The 18,668-nt window shown below is 35.1% G+C and overlaps 2 protein-coding genes, 1 non-coding gene and 1 pseudogene across 4 annotated transcripts; 1 reads left to right on the top strand and 3 right to left on the bottom strand.

Moving 5' to 3' along the window:
* The first annotated feature begins 766 nt into the window (after nt 1-766).
* On the top strand, nt 767-3,062 carry LOC149402799 (UDP-arabinopyranose mutase 3). The gene is made up of 4 exons (XM_089609023.1): nt 767-1,165; nt 1,529-1,779; nt 1,859-2,027; nt 2,486-3,062. The coding sequence occupies exons 1-4, from the start codon at nt 839-841 to the stop codon at nt 2,840-2,842; spliced, it is 1,104 nt and encodes a 367-aa protein (XP_089465149.1). The 5' UTR covers nt 767-838; the 3' UTR covers nt 2,843-3,062.
* A 1,271-nt stretch (nt 3,063-4,333) lies between these two features.
* LOC149402798 (DNA binding protein) lies at nt 4,334-10,975 on the bottom strand. Of its 2 annotated transcripts, XM_089609788.1 has the most exons (15): nt 10,610-10,975; nt 10,142-10,249; nt 9,926-10,060; nt 9,108-9,695; nt 8,879-9,011; nt 8,429-8,770; nt 7,934-8,236; nt 6,691-7,625; nt 6,522-6,607; nt 6,202-6,420; nt 5,964-6,092; nt 5,510-5,857; nt 5,312-5,427; nt 5,127-5,230; nt 4,334-4,519 (listed from the first exon to the last, which is right to left on the bottom strand). In XM_089609788.1, the coding sequence occupies exons 1-14, from the start codon at nt 10,715-10,717 to the stop codon at nt 5,133-5,135; spliced, it is 3,648 nt and encodes a 1,215-aa protein (XP_089465914.1). In that variant the 5' UTR covers nt 10,718-10,975; the 3' UTR covers nt 4,334-4,519; nt 5,127-5,132. The 2 variants fall into 2 exon arrangements, with proteins under 2 accessions (XP_089465914.1, XP_089465913.1); XM_089609787.1 differs by lacking the exon at nt 4,334-4,519 and having other exon boundaries at nt 4,731-5,230.
* On the bottom strand, nt 10,909-10,980 carry TRNAD-GUC (transfer RNA aspartic acid (anticodon GUC)). Its single transcript has one exon. It is a non-coding gene; the product is annotated as a tRNA-Asp (tRNA).
* A 554-nt stretch (nt 10,981-11,534) lies between these two features.
* On the bottom strand, nt 11,535-12,859 carry LOC149402796 (uncharacterized; annotated as a pseudogene).
* Between the last annotated feature and the right edge of the window lie 5,809 nt (nt 12,860-18,668).

Genomic DNA, 18,668 nt, shown 5'->3' with positions numbered 1-18,668 from the left:
ATACTTTTTAACAGCTTTAATGATCAAAATATAATCTATAAAACTTATTTTAAAGGTGAAAAGAAGATTCTACTTGAATAGTAAACTCTAGGTATAGATTCTCATAAAATAGAGTGTGGAGTAGAATATACATTATAGTGTTCATATTATAAATTTACCATTATTGTATTTTATTTCATAGTAGGTTACCGATGTTAATGCTCTTAAATCGATTACACTGTCAGCGATCTAGTCTGATTTTAAATTTATACATATAGCGATCAATAACATCAAAATTGATCACATACTATAATCAATTCAGACATTATAATTTATATACCAAATACTAATAGTCCTTTTATGATCCTGCAATGACAAATTCAAATCGTCAGATAAATAAATGTCTGTTCAGCGTATTTACCGTTAAAAAATGTTTAATGTATCTACGAACAAAACTACCAAAAAAAAGAATAGATAAAAAAATATATAAATAAAAATTGGAAATGTTAATGTATATGTATATATAATATATGTATCGAATAAAAAAGGATCCATTACATTAAAAAAGTGATGCGTATAAAGTCCGATCCTTTTGATTAGCACTGCAGTAAAGTTCGAAAGGAAATAAAAATCTAAGAAATAAATAAATTATAATTCAAGATTGTGCTTCATAAAGACTTTTTCAGTCCCTTGCCCAAATAGTACGGAAATACTATTTCTCAAAAGAAGAAGCCCTAATTAGCAAACCTTTCAAATATAAATACATAAGGCCAAAGCGCTCATTTCTCATTTCAATTCTCTTCTTCTTCTTCTCATCCTTTCTTTGTCTGTGTCTGAGAATCTCCGAAGATCCGCAACAATGGCGTCAGGTTCCTCTGTGAAGCCGACGCCTCTTCTAAAGGACGAGCTCGACATCGTGATTCCGACGATCCGGAACCTCGATTTCCTCGAGATGTGGAGGCCGTTCTTCGAGCAGTACCACCTGATCATCGTTCAGGACGGAGATCCGACGAAGAAGATCAGAGTCCCCGAGGGTTTCGACTACGAGCTCTACAACAGGAACGACATCAACAGGATTCTCGGCCCTAAAGCCTCTTGCATTTCCTTCAAGGACTCGGCTTGTCGCTGCTTCGGCTACATGGTCTCCAAGAAGAAGTACATCTACACCATCGACGACGATTGCTTCGTGAGTTTCACCTCTCTCTCTCTCTCTGTGCCCTGTTTTCAGAGATATTGTGATCTATGACTATGCAAGAAACGGTCTCTTTTGGTACTTTTTTGAGATTCAAGATCTTACTAACTTAATTTACTTTTTCAAAATTCCGCGGATTCGTTTGGATCTTGAAGTTTCGGTGTCCAATTCGGAACTCTGCTTGTTTAATTTCGATGAGGAGAATCACAATTTCTATATTCTCTCCATAACCTACTTTTTTTTGGGTGTTTCATGAGGATGTACACATTGAAAACAGTTGCAAGACCTTTTATTTCTTCTCCGTTTTCGAAATGTTTGTTTGTTTCGTGTGTAAGTTGGAATCCCTAATTGTTGAAGGTTGCGAAAGACCCGACTGGAAAAGAGATCAACGCTCTGGAACAGCACATCAAGAACCTCTTGAGCCCGTCGACCCCGCTGTTCTTCAACACGCTTTACGATCCGTACCGCGACGGCGCCGACTTCGTCCGCGGATACCCTTTCAGCCTCCGAGAGGGAGTCACCACCGCTGTCTCCCACGGCCTTTGGCTCAACATCCCCGACTACGACGCTCCGACTCAGCTCGTCAAGCCTCTCGAGAGGAATTCAAGGTATCGTATACGATTCCATTCCGCGATTTGTCGCTTTTTCGAGGTTCTTGATTTCATGTCTCTCTTATTGTCGTTGTAGGTATGTTGATGCCGTTATGACGATCCCGAAAGGGACTCTTTTCCCATTGTGTGGCATGAATCTCGCGTTCAACCGTGAGCTCATTGGGCCGGCTATGTACTTTGGTCTCATGGGCGACGGTCAGCCGATCGGACGCTACGATGACATGTGGGCTGGCTGGTGTGTCAAGGTACCGAATTTACCTGACTTTTCTTTTGCCCATGAGTCTAGTCGCCTTAGTCTTTGTGCTTATTCTTTTCCTTAGGAATATGCTGTGTGATATTTTATCTGTCAAATTGAGATTTTATTTATTTATTATTTATTTAGTCAAGATCACTTATGCTATCTCAACAACCCGTATGAATATTAATTTTTAAAAACAGGTGAAAACAAATATTCCGTGTAACATCATGATCAATCATTTTCAGTCCCAACATAATCTTGGAAAATCGTAGTAGCTAGCTAGCAAGCAGCCCATGTTTCTTTTTTAATTTAATACTTTTAAACTCGCAGTAAAAGAAGCATTTTTCTTTCGTGACAAGCTTGATATGAGAACCTTGGCAATCTACTGCGAACAAAACAGGAAAATACGAATTCGGTCATTCTTGAGTTTCTAACAGAGACCACACTCGGGTAAATTCTTTGCAGGTGATCTGCGACCACATGGGATGGGGAGTGAAGACGGGTCTGCCGTACATATGGCACAGCAAGGCGAGCAACCCGTTTGTGAACCTGAAGAAAGAGTACAACGGGATTTTCTGGCAAGAAGAGGCGATCCCGTTCTTCCAGAACGTGGCTCTCCCGAAGGAGTGCACGACCGTCCAGCAGTGTTACCTCGAGCTCTCCAAGCTCGTCAAGGAAAAGCTCGGAAAGGTCGACCCTTACTTCACCAAGCTCGGTGACGCCATGGTCACTTGGATCGAGGCCTGGGACGAGGTCAACTCCGGGAAGACCTCCGTCGCTCCTTTGCCGGCCAATGGAGCCGTGAAGCCGGCGGCAAAGTGAGGCTGAGTTTCGCTCTTTCTTTGATTGTTGTTTCGCAGTATTGTTTTTTCGATTACGTTGTTTAGTACCTTATTTTTTTTAGTACAATTTTCCATTTCTGAGGAGAAGCTGCTATAGTAGAGTATTTCTTGTTACTTGTTTTCTTTTGGAGAATATCGGATCGTTTATGAGATGTATTACTGCTTAACATTTGAATTATAATACGAGCTATATGATGTCATATGGTATGAGTTTCTTTTTCTTTTTTGAATTTTGAATTTGATTTTGAAAAGGAAGATATTAGGTTTAAGATGATTATTTATTTTTTTAAAATATATTGGAGCTATTTGTATTATTATTCTTGCTGTTCTCTTCTCGTGGGCAAAAGCAAATGCAAGGAAGGTGTGTGTTTTGTCAAAAGGCAAGAAGGGTTTTGTTTGTTTGAAGAAGCCAATGAACATGTATGTGGTCTTGAATGTGTTGACAGTTTGACACTTGGCTAAATGTGTAGAGACGTTATGAAATTAAAGTTGAATTTTCCTTTTTGTTGGCATTTAAAAGTTGAATTTGAATTGTCAAACTTTTGCACCATGTTGGGGCGGCAGATCTGTTGAACTTTTCCTAGATCTATAAATTCTCGTAATGAATTGTTTTCTTTAATCACCCCCATCGACATTATGGAGTAAAGCCCGCAATTATAAAATACATTTAGATCTGAGAAAGTTGTATTTCATGATTGAATGATTAGTTTTTAAGGGTGGGTACAACATGTTCAAAAATTAATTGAGCAATTATGGGAATGCAAACTGCGTGAGGTTGTAATTGAATTGCATTAATAGAAATAAGACTTTCGTTCGTTCACATGTAAACGCACATATTTACACATTTACACTTTTTTTTAGTTTCCAAGTGGGAGAGAATATTTATAACCGTAGGAATTGTGAATTAGTCAACTTTTAATAAATACTCCGTAAATAGCCTTTGTGCATACGTGGTAGCTTAATAACTGCTTAATTTTTACATTTTTGCCCTTATTAATTTCGGCCACCTGTTTTTTATTAGGCATTTAAAAAAAAAAAAATTGAATCAAATATGAAACTGATTAGGAAGTTTCAATTTGAATAACAAGCGATATTCAAAATTTAACCGTTTGCTTAATTTGAATTAGTTTCTATTTTCGGAAATTAGCAGTAAATTGAGTTCCCGAATATTTTTCCATTTATTAGCAATCTGTTATTTATTTTCGTAATATTTATTGATACTTTTTGAAATTCAAATTGAATTCCTTTTCAGCATTCTTCCTAAAATTTCAGAATTTTAGGACGTCCAAAACAATCTACTTTATTTTACGACTTATTTACAACTTATTTACGACTTATTTACTATAATTTACTATGAAGTATCCTGAATAAGGGGAGTATATGTTGAGCATTCTTGTTAATTGCTATAATTTCCTTATTTACATCTACCCAGGCATAACGATTGCAAGTTGTTATGTTCTGTAAATAATAGATTTACTGAGCATAATGTCATATTTCAACCAACAAAAATTACACCATTCCTACATACAGGTTAATATATGCATCCAAAAAATTTCCTACACGTTCGTGTCGGCCGATCTTTTGACGGTGTGGATTAGGCACCTTCTTTGGTATCTTTTTTTGGCAGAGTAGGATCAACTTCGGGCTTGTCAATGGTCTATCCATTCACAATTTATTAATAGTTAATAACTGGAAAAAAAATTCAAGAACAATTTTTCAGATTACAAACCCATACCGAAACAAAATTTATAAACCCATTTCAATCTTTCACTCGAAACCCATTTTCACACCTTTAAACGACAGCCATTTCTATTTTCTATTTCGTCCCCAAACAATCGTAACCCAAAACCGTAACCCACTTCCCGAAATAAAGCAAATGGTATAAGTGTCTTTTCGTCTATTGTAAATAAGTGGTTCTGGCTATTTACAACATATTAACGAAAGGTGGGCTATTTTAGAAAACCACTATAACGCTATGGCTATATAGCTTAATAACCCTATTTATAATTCCACCAAGTTATTTAGACAAAGCAAGAACAAAAGAAGTAACCCATACTTCCTACCTTGTACATAGTTACGCTATAAAATAATTCTGCTCTGTAACCCCGTTGAAATTGGGAGAGTTATGTCAGTTAAATGAATCAAGAACTTTACCAATTTTTCGTTCTATTCACATACAAAAACACTAATTCAGGGTCAGGTGGTCTGCACTTAATATGGTATAATTTGCTAAAACCAGACTTATTCTCATTTGATTTTTTTACCGTATTTCACTGCAAGGGCAAATAAACCAACACTTGATCTCCACCAGCAATGGCTATAGCACCTTTGTTTGCATCATCAGTAGCTATACACGATGCAGCTTTACCTGAAACATACCCACAAAGTTATACTGAATTATATAATAATAGTAGTAAAAAAATTAGTGGCAACAATAATTTGTACCGACCGTTGAATTGATGCAAAGTGCCAAGTTGAGCTCCCGTGGCCATTTCCCAAACGTAGACGAGCCCGTCAGATGTACCGACGATCCCGTGACCGGATGAGGCACCGATCGCACTAGCACTGCGTTGTTTGGAGTTTTCAAATGAATTTAAATACAGCCGAAACAATCACAAAAGCATCAGAATTTGAATAAAGGAAGCACCTTGGATCAAGAGTAGTTCCCAGAAGTACTGTATTTTTCACCAGAAGGGCGAGCCTCCACAAGCCTGCTGAATTTGATTGGTAATCTTGTGACATGTAGTTGTGTTGGGCATCGGATTCAGAGTCAGCTGAGACAAGAAGCCACATGGCAAAGTCCTCGTCAAATGGGGAGACTGAGCAAGCGCTTGTTTGATCCGAGGCAATCATTCTATTTACATGTCCATCCACATCATAGCCACTGGAAACTTGGCTATCTTTTTTCCATCTAAACATCCCAATAGGTAAGAAGTCGCAGACAGAAGAGCTCGAACCAGAGAATTTTGAAACAATTGTGCGTTTTGAGATGTCCCTGTAAATAAGTACAACCTTTGTTAACCAGAACCTAGTTGGAAAATTAACATATATCAAGGGAGGAAAAAAAAAAAGAAAGGTTTCAGTAATGGGGAAAGGCATACCACAAACTGAACTCCCCGAATCCATTATGGCCGATAACGAGAGAATTACATTTCGGAATTCTCTTTAACTCAACTATACCAGGTGACATTATGTCATTTGAAGGCATGTTGTATTTTCCCGTCTGTTCACTGAAACAAGTGGAACCCCGTTAAAAAGACAAGGTAATACAAACAAAATCATAAGCTTACAATATATGCAAGCAAAAACTTAGAAACACCTAGACAGTTAAAAACTCACCTCCAAGCCGAATTCATAACCCATAGATGCAATCTGCCGCTTTCCCCAACAGCAACAAGATAATTAGGCTCACAAACCAATGCGCATTGTAGAATCTCATTGGTTTTGAGTTTTGCGACTACCGTAACAAACCCAAATTTTACTTTGACGATCTTCACTGTATCCCCATCAAAGCTTCTCGAGGTACACGTCGAGCACAAGCAAGATATTTTACCCTGGCTGAAAAAAATTGTGAAGCGAGTATTCTTAAAACCTTGATGACCTCATTTTCACCAAAAAAAATAAAAATGGAGTGATTAGATCTCATGCATGTCCAAAACCTGCAATAGGGCATTTTGATGCTGTCAAGTGAGACAAGAGAATGGCCTCCTGGAGTAAATTGCAAGCCAGATCTTTCCACGGAAATCTGACAAAGAGTTGACTCTAACATCATTGAAGCATGAATACAGCCACCACATATAGAGAATGTATAAAACATGGAAAACTTACTTCTCTACCAAAATAATCTTTCAGAGTCGGCAACGTTATTACTGTGTGACCAAGAAAAGAGGGAACTCCAAACGTTGGCTCTTGAGTTGAAACCTTGTACATGAAAAGGGTCATGTCTTTACCAACTGAAAGATTGCATACAACGCAAATGTGGATTTCTGTGGTTCCTGTGCACACCATTACTGACAAGACTGGAAGTTGATGATTATAGAAACCGACTTGCTTAAGTATCCCAAGAAAATCTTTGTTTGTTGAACTACTTTTTGGCTTGAAGTCTGAACCACCATATTGAAATTCCCCGGCAACAGATGAACTTTTTAAGATTTTTGGATCCTGCTCCTGAAATGACTCATAACTGATAGAAACTGAGATATTCTTATCCGGAACCACCTCTTTATCAATATGGATAGCACACTTTTGCATTTCTGAATCAAGCTGTTCAAAACATTCTACTGCTTCTATATATTTGGAGGCACACTTGAATGATAGATCTTGTTTTGCAGCCGAAACCAGGTTGTTTTGTGGGATATTAGAATCCATTGTAGGAGTATCAGCAACAGAACTCTTGGATTTCCTCGATACCTCAAGTCCAACACCTGAAAGACCTTTCTCATGTGATTTTTCATTCAAAGGGCTCATTTCTTGTGTCTTCAAAGTATCTAAATGGCTTGCTGTCGGGCACGTGTCAGTGACATTACCATCTCCAGAACTTCTGCATATAATACTTTCTGAGAGAGGTCCGTTGTATTTTCCCTTCGACTGACTTTCGTTTCGTATTTTTTTTCTTCTGGAATACACACAAACAGGGGATTGAGTGACAGGGGTATTGCCAGATTTTGCAGGTTCTGTTTGCATTCCAGCTTCTTTCAGCTGTACATTCGAAGAAATTAATATGCCTTTTTCTTTGATATCATCAATTGAATCTGTTGCTACAGCTGCATGAAAACCCAACATAAATGTTCAGTAAGTTTTCAACCAAAAGAATCACCGGATCATTGCATGTTAACAAGAAAAGAAATACAAGCATCCTAGACTTCATCTGTAAGAATTTCTGTTCTAGGAAGGATGATTTGAAGGACCAAGAAGCTACTTTAAAACACAAGGGTTATCTGCTTTTATTGTTAGAATCAGAAAGACCATCAGGCTGCTATGCTTATGGGCTGTTGTTGATAGTGATTGCAGTATAGTTTGAGCAGCATTGGACTATATAAAACAATTGTATGAATGGATACAGTTGACATACCAGAATCGATACTATCAGGTACAGTGAGACTCTTTTCATGAGAACAGACCATATCATCTTTGGAGTTCTCAACTAAATACATGGTAGCATCAGCGGTTTCTTCGGGAACATCACCGTGCTGAAGTATCACCCTCGAATCCATGTGAACTTTATTTGAACAAAATATACTTTTGTTACCAATGGCTTCTAGGCAACAATCTAAGGGTTTCCCAATAACAGTCGATTGTCCGCATTTGTCGCAAAAGCATGAGTCCGCGTCTGAAGTATTTTGATTAAATTTGCCTTCACTAGAAGACAATGCCTCTGCATAAAGCCCATGATCACCGCGTATACAATCAACCACTTGGTCAAGAACATAAAAATTCATTGGGTAAATTGAATGAAACATTTATATTTTGGAGTGTTGGTGGTAACTGATGGCCAGCTAAAGTCTATGTAAACATAAAGGCAAAGCTTAAGAAGAAGAAGAAGACAAATTCTAGGTAAAATAATTACCTTGACAAGCCAAATTATTTTCTTTGTTTTCCTGCTTAGAATTCATACCAGAAGGTAGAGCTTCCAGCACGGTAACATTCGCCTTTTTCTTCCTTGAAGTCCTGCCGAGCAAGGGGATTGCTTGGGGAAGTAGAAATGACATCATAGATTCAGCAGTTTCGTGGCCAACGGAATCAAAGTCACTCTTTCCAGAATCTGCATTGCAGTTAAATGCCCCAATCTCTTCTTGATGGGATTCGGTCGCCGGATTTTTGGAAGCGATCAAATCATCTTCATTGACTTGATCTTTTAACTTGTGATTGATCGTATCCTGAATGCTTGGATTGTTGTCAGAAGCGCATTCTGCATTCAACTGCTAATAGTCACAAAGATAATGACGGTACAAAGTACTAGAATATGAGGGTAATGTATTGGGAAATCATATTAGATGATGGATTGCTCAAGGAATACCTTGATCAATATCTAATGTATCGGGTGCAAAGCCGACGTCATTCAGAACTTGGATATCTACCGGGCGTGTACTTTCTTTCTCTTTTGCTGCAACTTCGATTGGAAAAGCACCGTCTTCAACGTCAGTACCTTGCTAAAAGCACCATAGTTTTTCAATAAATGGAAAAAATGACTTCACAATTAAGAAACCTAGTTTTACATGTCTTACTAATATAGGGTATGGACTCACAGGTATTTCTTTGTTGGCCAAGCTCCCAGCACCAGTGGATGCAAACTCTGAACTGCTTAACAACCTCTTTTCTTCAGCAGATACATTATTTCTAAGTTGCTTGGGGGTGTCAATATTATTTGAAGGCGATTCATTTTCTGCAACAACACCCTTTTTGCATATATCAGGAACCAAATTCAGGGATTGTAACACGACTGCTGGCTTTTTACAACCATCACAGTCTTCTTTCGTAGAATGCAACGAATCAACAACACCACGAATAATCTGGCCATCTTTTAGGGGATAAATATCCTCTCTAGCATATTTCAGATCTTGAGATCTAGATTTTTTGCGGCTATTGCTGCTGGGTAATATTGTATTCTTTACTTCCAGCCTCTTACTTCTCTTCCCTGCGACCTTTGATCTTTCCACAGACTGTAGTAAGTCGGGAGACTTAGACAATGCATCCAAGCTACAACTTACATCATCTGCTTTAGGAATCTCTTTGCAATATCCAGAGGAAAATAGATTTTGCTCCGCTGACCTACTAAAATTTGCTGCCATTTCTCGAAGCAGCCTCTGGACAAACGGATTTTTAAACCCAAAAAACTGCACATAAAGTTTCAACCACTAACGTGAGTATTAATTGGGCATAAAGTGTCCCATTTTAGCAACAAAATACTATCTTAATCACCACCTCGAAAAAAATATACAATGCCTAAGTCGTAAAAACAGCAATGGAAACATTTCGAAGAGCTCACTCATTAAGATAACACATTTAGGAAACCTATCTTTGTGCTAATTATATACTATGAAGCCAAATCGTAAAGAAACTATACCTCCACACCATCGATGTTGCACGAAAATCTCTTCCCATGCCAAATCTTGGTGCGGGGACAGTATTTCTTTTGGAATTTTTCCCACGTGATGTTTGGAGTTTGCCCCGAAGACGAATTTCCATCGGGAGAGGTGATCTGTAAAAACAAACTCACTTTGTGCTAATTTCTCAAAACATCACTACAATTTAACTTTAAAAACATAAGCAGATTACATACCAAAAATGAAGGTCCTTTAGGGCCTTCATGAATTTCAATTGTGTATCTATTTCCGTTATGTGCTCGGGAAGCTTGATAACCAACCGGATATGGATATCGTTCTTTACCCTGTAAAAGACAAAAGAACATCAAAAAAAAAAAAAAATCAGTCTATCTTTCATAGGCCATTAAGCATTCAACTCATTATTGGTACACAACTATTCTTTGAACTTCCTAATTCCAATTCGCAAGCTTCAAAGCCTATTATTAAGTTATCTACTACTAGGCTAAATCTTATATTCTCAAACAAGTGTTACTAACGATTTCAACGCTCATCGAATTAACTTTACGAACGAGCAAAAACAATCACTTCAATAGCCTCCATTTGACAACTAATTTACTAGACTGTATTCAATGCGTACAAACGCGCAATCGTAATCAATCGGGATTCGCTCCGAATAGAAAAGGAAGAGAAAAAGTAAACCAAACCCTAGAAGAACTCCAATACTTCTTGTCCCAAGGACCAGCATAGAGAGAGCCAATGGAGGTGATTTCAAGGCCATCTGGATTCTCTTCGTGTGCACTAAGCTCCGTCATTGTGTATCTCTTCTCTTCAATGGCGCGGATTGAAAGCTCTGAGAGACCTGTGCTTGATATTTAATGGCGGGAATTGTATATATAATATGTTTCCCTCCACAGATCAACAAAAATATGGGAAGAGTGAGATGTTATGTCGTTTTGTTATGTTAAAAGCAAATAAATTAAATTAAATAAATTTATAAAAGAAACGCCGTTGCCGGGGATCGAACCCGGGTCACCCGCGTGACAGGCGGGAATACTTACCACTATACTACAACGACCTTGTTGAGGAAAATTTTATAACATTAAAATAATAAAATTAGTCTAACATGCTATCTTATTTTCTTTGTCGTGTTATTGGGAAGGAAGAAAAGTTAGTCGGACCTAAGACCAACTCCAACCCATGCATCATATTTGGTGTTGAAATCACACCATTTTTGTGTTGATTTAGCACCAAATTTTTTTCCAACTCCAACCACAACACCAAATTTCATACTAAAAATACTATTTATCATTATTATATTATTACAAATATACAATCTCTTTATTAATAAATATTTCAATAAATAATTATAATTTTTATATTTTTTAATTAAGTGATTAAAATTATTTATTACTTACCAATATTTAACAAAAAAACTAAAATAAATAAAAAAATTAAAATAAAAATTACATTACTAAAAAAAGAAAACATATTACATTTAAATTATTCAACATTAAAAAGCATACATTTGAAGGATAGATTGCATCATACTAATTATCGGAATTAGTATATTCATTCCACAATTGCTCAAGCATTTCGAAGTTCAATATGAGCATCTCTATTCTTGATTTATTAATGTCGAGCTAAAAATTGTTGAAATCGAGCATCTTCATCGCCCGCCATCTCAACTTGTGCATTTGGGACTTCGGCTCGTTCTTCAATGGTTGGATTAACATCGTGTTCATCTTCTATTATCATATTATGCATAATAATACACGATGTCATGATATCATGTAACACTTTCTTACTCCATAAGCGGGATGGTCTAGCCACAATTGCAAATCTTGACTTCAACACTCCAAATGCACGCTTCACATCCTTTCTACATGCTTCTTGTTTCATTGCAAATAACTTTTTTTTGGACCTCGTGGATCGTGAATAGTTTGAACAAGGGTCGACCATTTTGGGTATATACCATCAGCTAGATAATAACCCATATTATATTCTTTTCCATTAATGACATAATTGGCCGGTGGAGCAGTACCCTCGGCAAGATTAGTAAAAAGATGAGATGCCTCTAGCACATTAATATCATTATTAGATCCCGGTAGACCGAAATATACATGTCATATCCAAAGATCATAATCAGCTACAACTTCTAGAATAATAGTAGGAGATCCACCATGTCCAACATATTGACCTCCCCAAGCTGGTGGGTAGTTTTTTCACTTCCAATGCATACAATCTAAACTACCCAACATACTTGGAAATTCACGACGCTCATTAATGTGGAGTACCCTTGCAACGTCATTAGTATCAGGTGTTCGAAGATAATGGCCTCCAAACACCTCGACAATAGCACGGCAAAATCGTTTAAAGCATTCCAAAGTTGTGGACTCGCCTATTTTGATATACTCATCGGTGGAGTCTATTGGTGATCCATATGTCATCATTCGAAATGCGGCTGTTAGTTTTTGCAAACTAGATAACCCAAGTTTACCGAGTCCATCTCTTCGTTGGACAAAGTAATTGTCATGCCTTTGCACAACATCATGAATTCGAATAAATAACGCTCTGCTCATTCGAAATCTTCGTCAGAACATTGTCTCTGGGAATCGAGGATTCCCTGCAAAATAGTTGTTGAAAAGATTGCGAGCGGCATGTTCCTGATCACAGTTGATAACTACATGATCAAGAATATATTCACGATGAGAGCCTTCGGTATTTAACATACAATTTAGCATAAAATTGTTATTTTCAGTAATTTGAGATATGAATTTGTTTTCTAGATCTTCATAATAATCATTATCCAAAGAAGAAGAAGAAGAAGAAGAAGAAGAAGAAAGAAAGAAAGAAGAAGAAGAAGAAGAAGAAGATGGTATATACGATGAACTACCATATTGAAAATTCATCTTGTATGATGAAAAGAAGTATACGGTAAAGGAAGGTGATGACATTTTTTCAAGTATGAAACTCATCATTTATAGAAAGAAATAAATAGATCTAGACCATAGAATTTTTAGATCTAAAATCTGGCCGTTGCATTGTATTGTCACATCTTATCTCTTAGCATTATCATAAAGAAACAAATAGATCTAGACCATCGAATTTCTAGATCTAAAATCTAGTCGTTGCATTGTATTGTCACATCTTGTCTCTTAGAATTATCAAAAAGAAACAAATAGATCTAGACCATCGAATTTCTAGATCTAAAATCTAGTCGTTGCATTGTATTGTCACATCTTGTCTCTTAGTATTATCAGAAAGAAACAAATAGATCTAGACCATTGAATTTCTAGATCTAAAAACTGGCCGTTGCATTGTATTTAGCATCTTGTCTTCACCAACTCATTATATAAATAAGACGTACTCCTCAACTCATTTTCTCACAAATTAATTCTTCAACTCATTTCTTCAAACATGACTTCAAGTCGCAGTTCTTCATACTATGTTCAAGAAGATATACACTTGTGTCATACCTATATTTATATTTCTCAAAACACAATCATAGGGATTTCCCGAAAAAAAAAGGATCAATTTTGGGCAAGAATTAAAACAGAGTATCACTCAAATGGAATCCAAAAAGTTAGACCAAGAAGATCTTTAGAAACTAGAATGACAACCATTCTTTCTGCTGTTTCGAAACTAAGGGGATGTGTTAGCCAGATTGAAAATAAGAATCGCAGCGGTGCTTTGGAACAAGACATTATAAGTATATATTTTGTTGATAATATGTATACATTACATTTTATTTATTTATTTGTACTTACTAACTTCTTATCATTATTCTCTTATCAATATGCATAATTGTTAACTCAAGCGAAGATGTTATTAGTAGATTATGTCAAATACAAGAGAGGCTTCAAATTCGATCATGTGTGGCCCATTCTTAAGGGAATTGAGAAATTTGCTGGTAACAGCTTAAATACCGAGTCATCTGGTCGTAACCATTCTTCATCGTCATCATTTTCTACCGAGTCACTTGTAACCCCCGGTATGAATTCATTTGATCTTAACATGAATGATCAAGAAGGCACTTGCAATTTATCTAGAAGACCAATGAGTGTAAAAAAAAAAAGCAAAGAGACACCAAAAAGATGTTTAAGAATTTAAAAAAATGATGGACCAAAATGAGAGTCTTGTCCGAACTATTAAAGATTATAATATTGATAGAATTGAAGTTCAGAGACAAAAAAATGAACTTCGAAAGAAAAAGATAGAGCTTGTTCAAATGAAATAAGAGAATAAAATTTTATTCATGAATTTGGATATTATATCCGACCCAAATATGCGTGAATTTCTAGTAAAAGAAAAGAAAATTATGCAAAAAATAGCATAGACGAACCAATATGAAGAACAAGGAGAATGTTCCCAATATCATGGATCTCAATATTGAGCATCTAATTATCAACGAGATCAAGCTCAGGGAGATCAAGATCAAGATTATACTCAGTATTATAATTATCTACGGAACTAGAAATAATTTTTCCGGTTATTAAATTGTGTTTTAAGTATTTACTATGTCTTTTAAAATTATGTTATTGTTTTTAGTTTTTATTTTATTTTGTGTGTTTAATTTAAACTTTGTAATCTATGTTTAAATTTTTTTGTTTTAATGTAATTTTGTAGTCAATTTATGAATTTATGTGTTTTATAAATATGTGTAGGGTTATATATATATATATATATATATATATATATATATATATATATATATATAAATGAAGTTGTTCTTTAATGAGTTAATAAAATATTTTTTACAAAAAAAAGGGGATGCCGTGTGATATAGTGTCACGGCATATATAGTGTGACGCTGTATCACACTGCAAATACGTCGTATGAGATAGCGTGAGGTTGGAGGGTTTTACACGCTATATATGGTGTTATAGCGTTGGGTTGATGATGGCCTAAGGGAGGCAAGTGAGACACTTGCCCAAGCCCATCCAAACGAGTTTCAATTGAATGAAATAGAGCTTTAGATTATGAAACTTTTAATGGTACTAGTTTCGGGAACGTGCGTAGCGCGTATGAATTATAACGTGTTAAAAGATAGTACCAATTATTAAAAAAAAAGTGTAGCTATATATAATTGATGAGGTATGAAGTAAATTAAGTAAATTAACACGGAGAATTAAAATATTATTCAGATAAAAAAATATACATGCCATTTTTTATGATCAAAATATACTTTAAAATACAATCGATCAATTCATTTTCTACGTCCAAGTACTTGTGAAATCTAGATCATTTATACAACATTCAAAAATTTCAAAAGTAGCCCACATTATATATCTATAATAAAAAGAGTACACTTTAGGACAAGTAATAAAAAACAAAGTCATTTGGTTTCAACAAAATGATCATTAAACCTAGTCATAACGGTTTAGTTGATGTTTTTGTCCAATTTTGACTTTTTTCTTGAGCGTGGTGCTCATATCTTCACGAATAGATGTTCCGACTTTGAAGGAGTGACCATCATCTTCTTGTGCTTCGAATTGGGATGCAATAGCTATAACCTTATCTTTCTCGATGAATTCTGGAACGGAAACTTCATCAGACTCTCTCTCTCTCTTTTGTTTGAGCTGAAACAATGACCGCATTATCTTCTTTTTGATAACGCTCAATTAGTGCATGAGATGCTGACATATTTGGTAGTGTATCATGTCATGTTTCTTCAAGTTCTTCAGCAGCAAAAACAAGGGTGAACTTTGTTCTCATGGTGTATGATGTATCATTTTTTTAGTCTTGATATACACAATGCAATTCCTCTTGTGTGATAGCTCAAAAAATGACTCTAAAGAAGCTTGATTCGGAGCCTTATTAAGAAATATGAAGATGAATTAATCTTTAACGTTGAAGTAAAAATATGAAAATTTGATTAACTCGGTGACTTACCATTGATGTTGTATCAACAAAGTCAGAAGCAAGACATGAAAATATGTTTTCAGCAGTTGCCCCAAAAACAGTAGCTGATATGAGCCCCGTTGAGTCTTGGACATCCACTTCAACTCTAGGCCTAGAACATAGAAGAATAACTTTTTTTTATTATTATTACAGAGAGTTAACAATATTACATGTTTTGTATACAAAGAATAAGAATTGCATATTTTCTAAGACAAAAAAAAAATACGAGAGTTAGTAGATCGAACCAAGGAATAGCTCTTGCTTGTGGAGTATCACAGAAAAGACATTCAAACAAGCTTAGCAAAACAGATCCAGTTGCTCTGTGACATCTTTCACAAGAAGTGTACCCAAATGGTTGTTTACATTTGTTAACTTTAAGCTTGCCCTTCACCCAAAATGCCGACGGCTATAAATGGAAAAATAAATATAAATGATATATATAAATGTAAATGATATTATTCAATAAAATAAGTTTAAGAATTTGTACCGTTGGAACCATATCATTTATATTTATTTTTTCATTTATAGTAGTCGGCATTTTGGGTGAAGGGCAAGCTTAAAATCTAAACAACCATTTTGGTACACTTCTTGTGAAAGATGTCACAGAGCAACATGAAATATAAATGTAAATGATATTATTCAATAAAATAAGTTTAAGAATTTGTACCATTAGAACCATATCATGTATATGGCTGATGATCATTCGGAGGAAGACGGAGTGAAGTGGATAAAAGCATCGTAGCTTTTGTTGTTGATAAACCAGCAAGCTTAAAAGAGTTGTCGATGACACTGTTAATTAGAAAGACACGAGTTAAGAAAAATTAAACATAAAGTAAACACAAATAAGATTATATACACTACTACTAATATTATATTTTAAGACATTAAAAGTACAACTTAAAAAAAATTTGAAGTCATATAAGAAAACGACCTCTAAGTGAGTGACTTAAAAAGTCCATATAATTTAAGACATTTAAAAACGTCTTCAAATCTCTAACAAAAATGACTTCAAATCACTAATAAAATGACTTAAAAAAAGGTCCACGTAGGCAAAAAAAATTGCTGACGTGGAGACAACTATTACGACTTTTAAAAAATGTCACTAAATCTCTAATGAAAACGTCTCCAAATTTATTAAAGAAACGACTTCAAAAAAGATTCCATGTAGGCATGAAAATATTGACGTGGACAGAGATCTATTTAATGTCATACATAAATGGTTTAGAAAATAAATTATTTTCTTATAAATAAATTATTATGACGTGGAAGTTTATAAGCGCCAAAATAACACTAAACATAAAAACAAAATTTTGAAATACTAATACAATTTGAATTTACAAGAATAATAACAAAAAATTACATACAATAATATTAAAAAATATATATTGAGTAATTTCCGTATGACATGTGTTCTTTAATCCCAATGGAAGCCATACTTCCGCAGCACAAATGAAGCGTCAGTGATCGTCATTAAAAAAAATTGAAGACCGCAACCATTTTCTTTGATCTCTTACCACAATCACCTGCCACTATATAAAAAATAAAAAAAATTAATGAAACAAAAATAAAGCCATTTTAAAGTAATATAATATATTTCTCACACAAAGTAATCATTCCAGACTCTGGAAGTGCTCCGCACATAAGAATATGGCACAAAATCTTAGCAGTAAAATTTAAAAGGATGTGTTATTACCTTTTTGATGATTCTCAATAGGTATTCTCATAGCCCTCACACTACAACAGAAACCAAGCGATATCGTCGTCGTCGCTCATCCACATGTCCTGCTTGTGCTAATGCCGGTACTTGTCAAAATTGAAAACAATATGTTCTGTGGGGAATTTGGTCAAGCACTTGGGTGGCTTCATCAAAACCATCATTAAAAATTCAAAAATTAAACCAAAATATACAGAATATTGATAATGGAAATCGACACATGATTCAGAATGCGAACATGCACAATGTTCTATCATTCACATTCAAAATCAACAATAAGAGAGAGAAATCAACAGTATCCAATAATAAAAGCCACAACAGCTTAACCTGATGTTCCTCATTATATTCTAACGAGATGGAGTGGGGAAGGCGAACAAAGTCCTTTTTTTCCACGAGGATGGAATGGCCCACGACGGTAGCGGTCTCGGTAGCACTATTTCGCTCCCTCATCGGTCGATGCTCCTACGTCCTTCTCGCCTCCCATATTCCTCGATTTGTGAATAGTGGCCTATTTCTAGGGATGTGTTTGGAGCGGCTAAGATTGAATTTGTGAGGCTAGGATTTCCAAATCTTCTATTTCCCTCCCCTACAAGCGTAACTTTTGGATTTATTGGCTGGCTTGACCGATTCTTCTACTAGGAAAGAAGATAAATAAAGAAAAGAAGAAATCAAAACAAATTTGACGGTTTCAACTTTCAACAAGAAATAAGACTATTTTACGGTTTAATAAACAAATCGGTTTAATTTTGTTTAAAATAAATATGAATAATAAACAAATAATTATAATATTTTAATTTATGCCTAAAAATCAGCTTTCTTAAAAGAAAAAAAAAATTACAGATGAAAGAAAATTAGTTTGTCCACGTAGATGTTATAAATACGTTTTAAAGTCATCCTTAAAAAAAGACTTCATATAATATATTTTTAAATCTATTTTTATTAATGTTGATATTTTTAAAGACGGTTACAAAATGACCTAAAACAAATATTTTGATGACATCTATAAAATAATTTCAAAAGATATATGTAGACATTTATAAAAGGACTTAAAAGAAAATATCTATTTTTAAAGCCGTTTTAAAAAAAGCTTATAGTATTTTTTAAAGTTAAAATTTAAACGTCTTAGAAACGTATAAGCAATTGCAGTC

The sequence above is a fragment of the Urtica dioica genome, chromosome 3 (genome assembly GCF_054948205.1).
Source record: "Urtica dioica subsp. dioica isolate 48M chromosome 3, U.dioica_male_clone48M_v1_H2, whole genome shotgun sequence".
Taxonomy (NCBI): Eukaryota; Viridiplantae; Streptophyta; class Magnoliopsida; order Rosales; family Urticaceae; genus Urtica; species Urtica dioica.
Note: the sequence above shows the minus strand (reverse complement) of the source record. Positions and strands in the feature narration are given on the sequence as shown.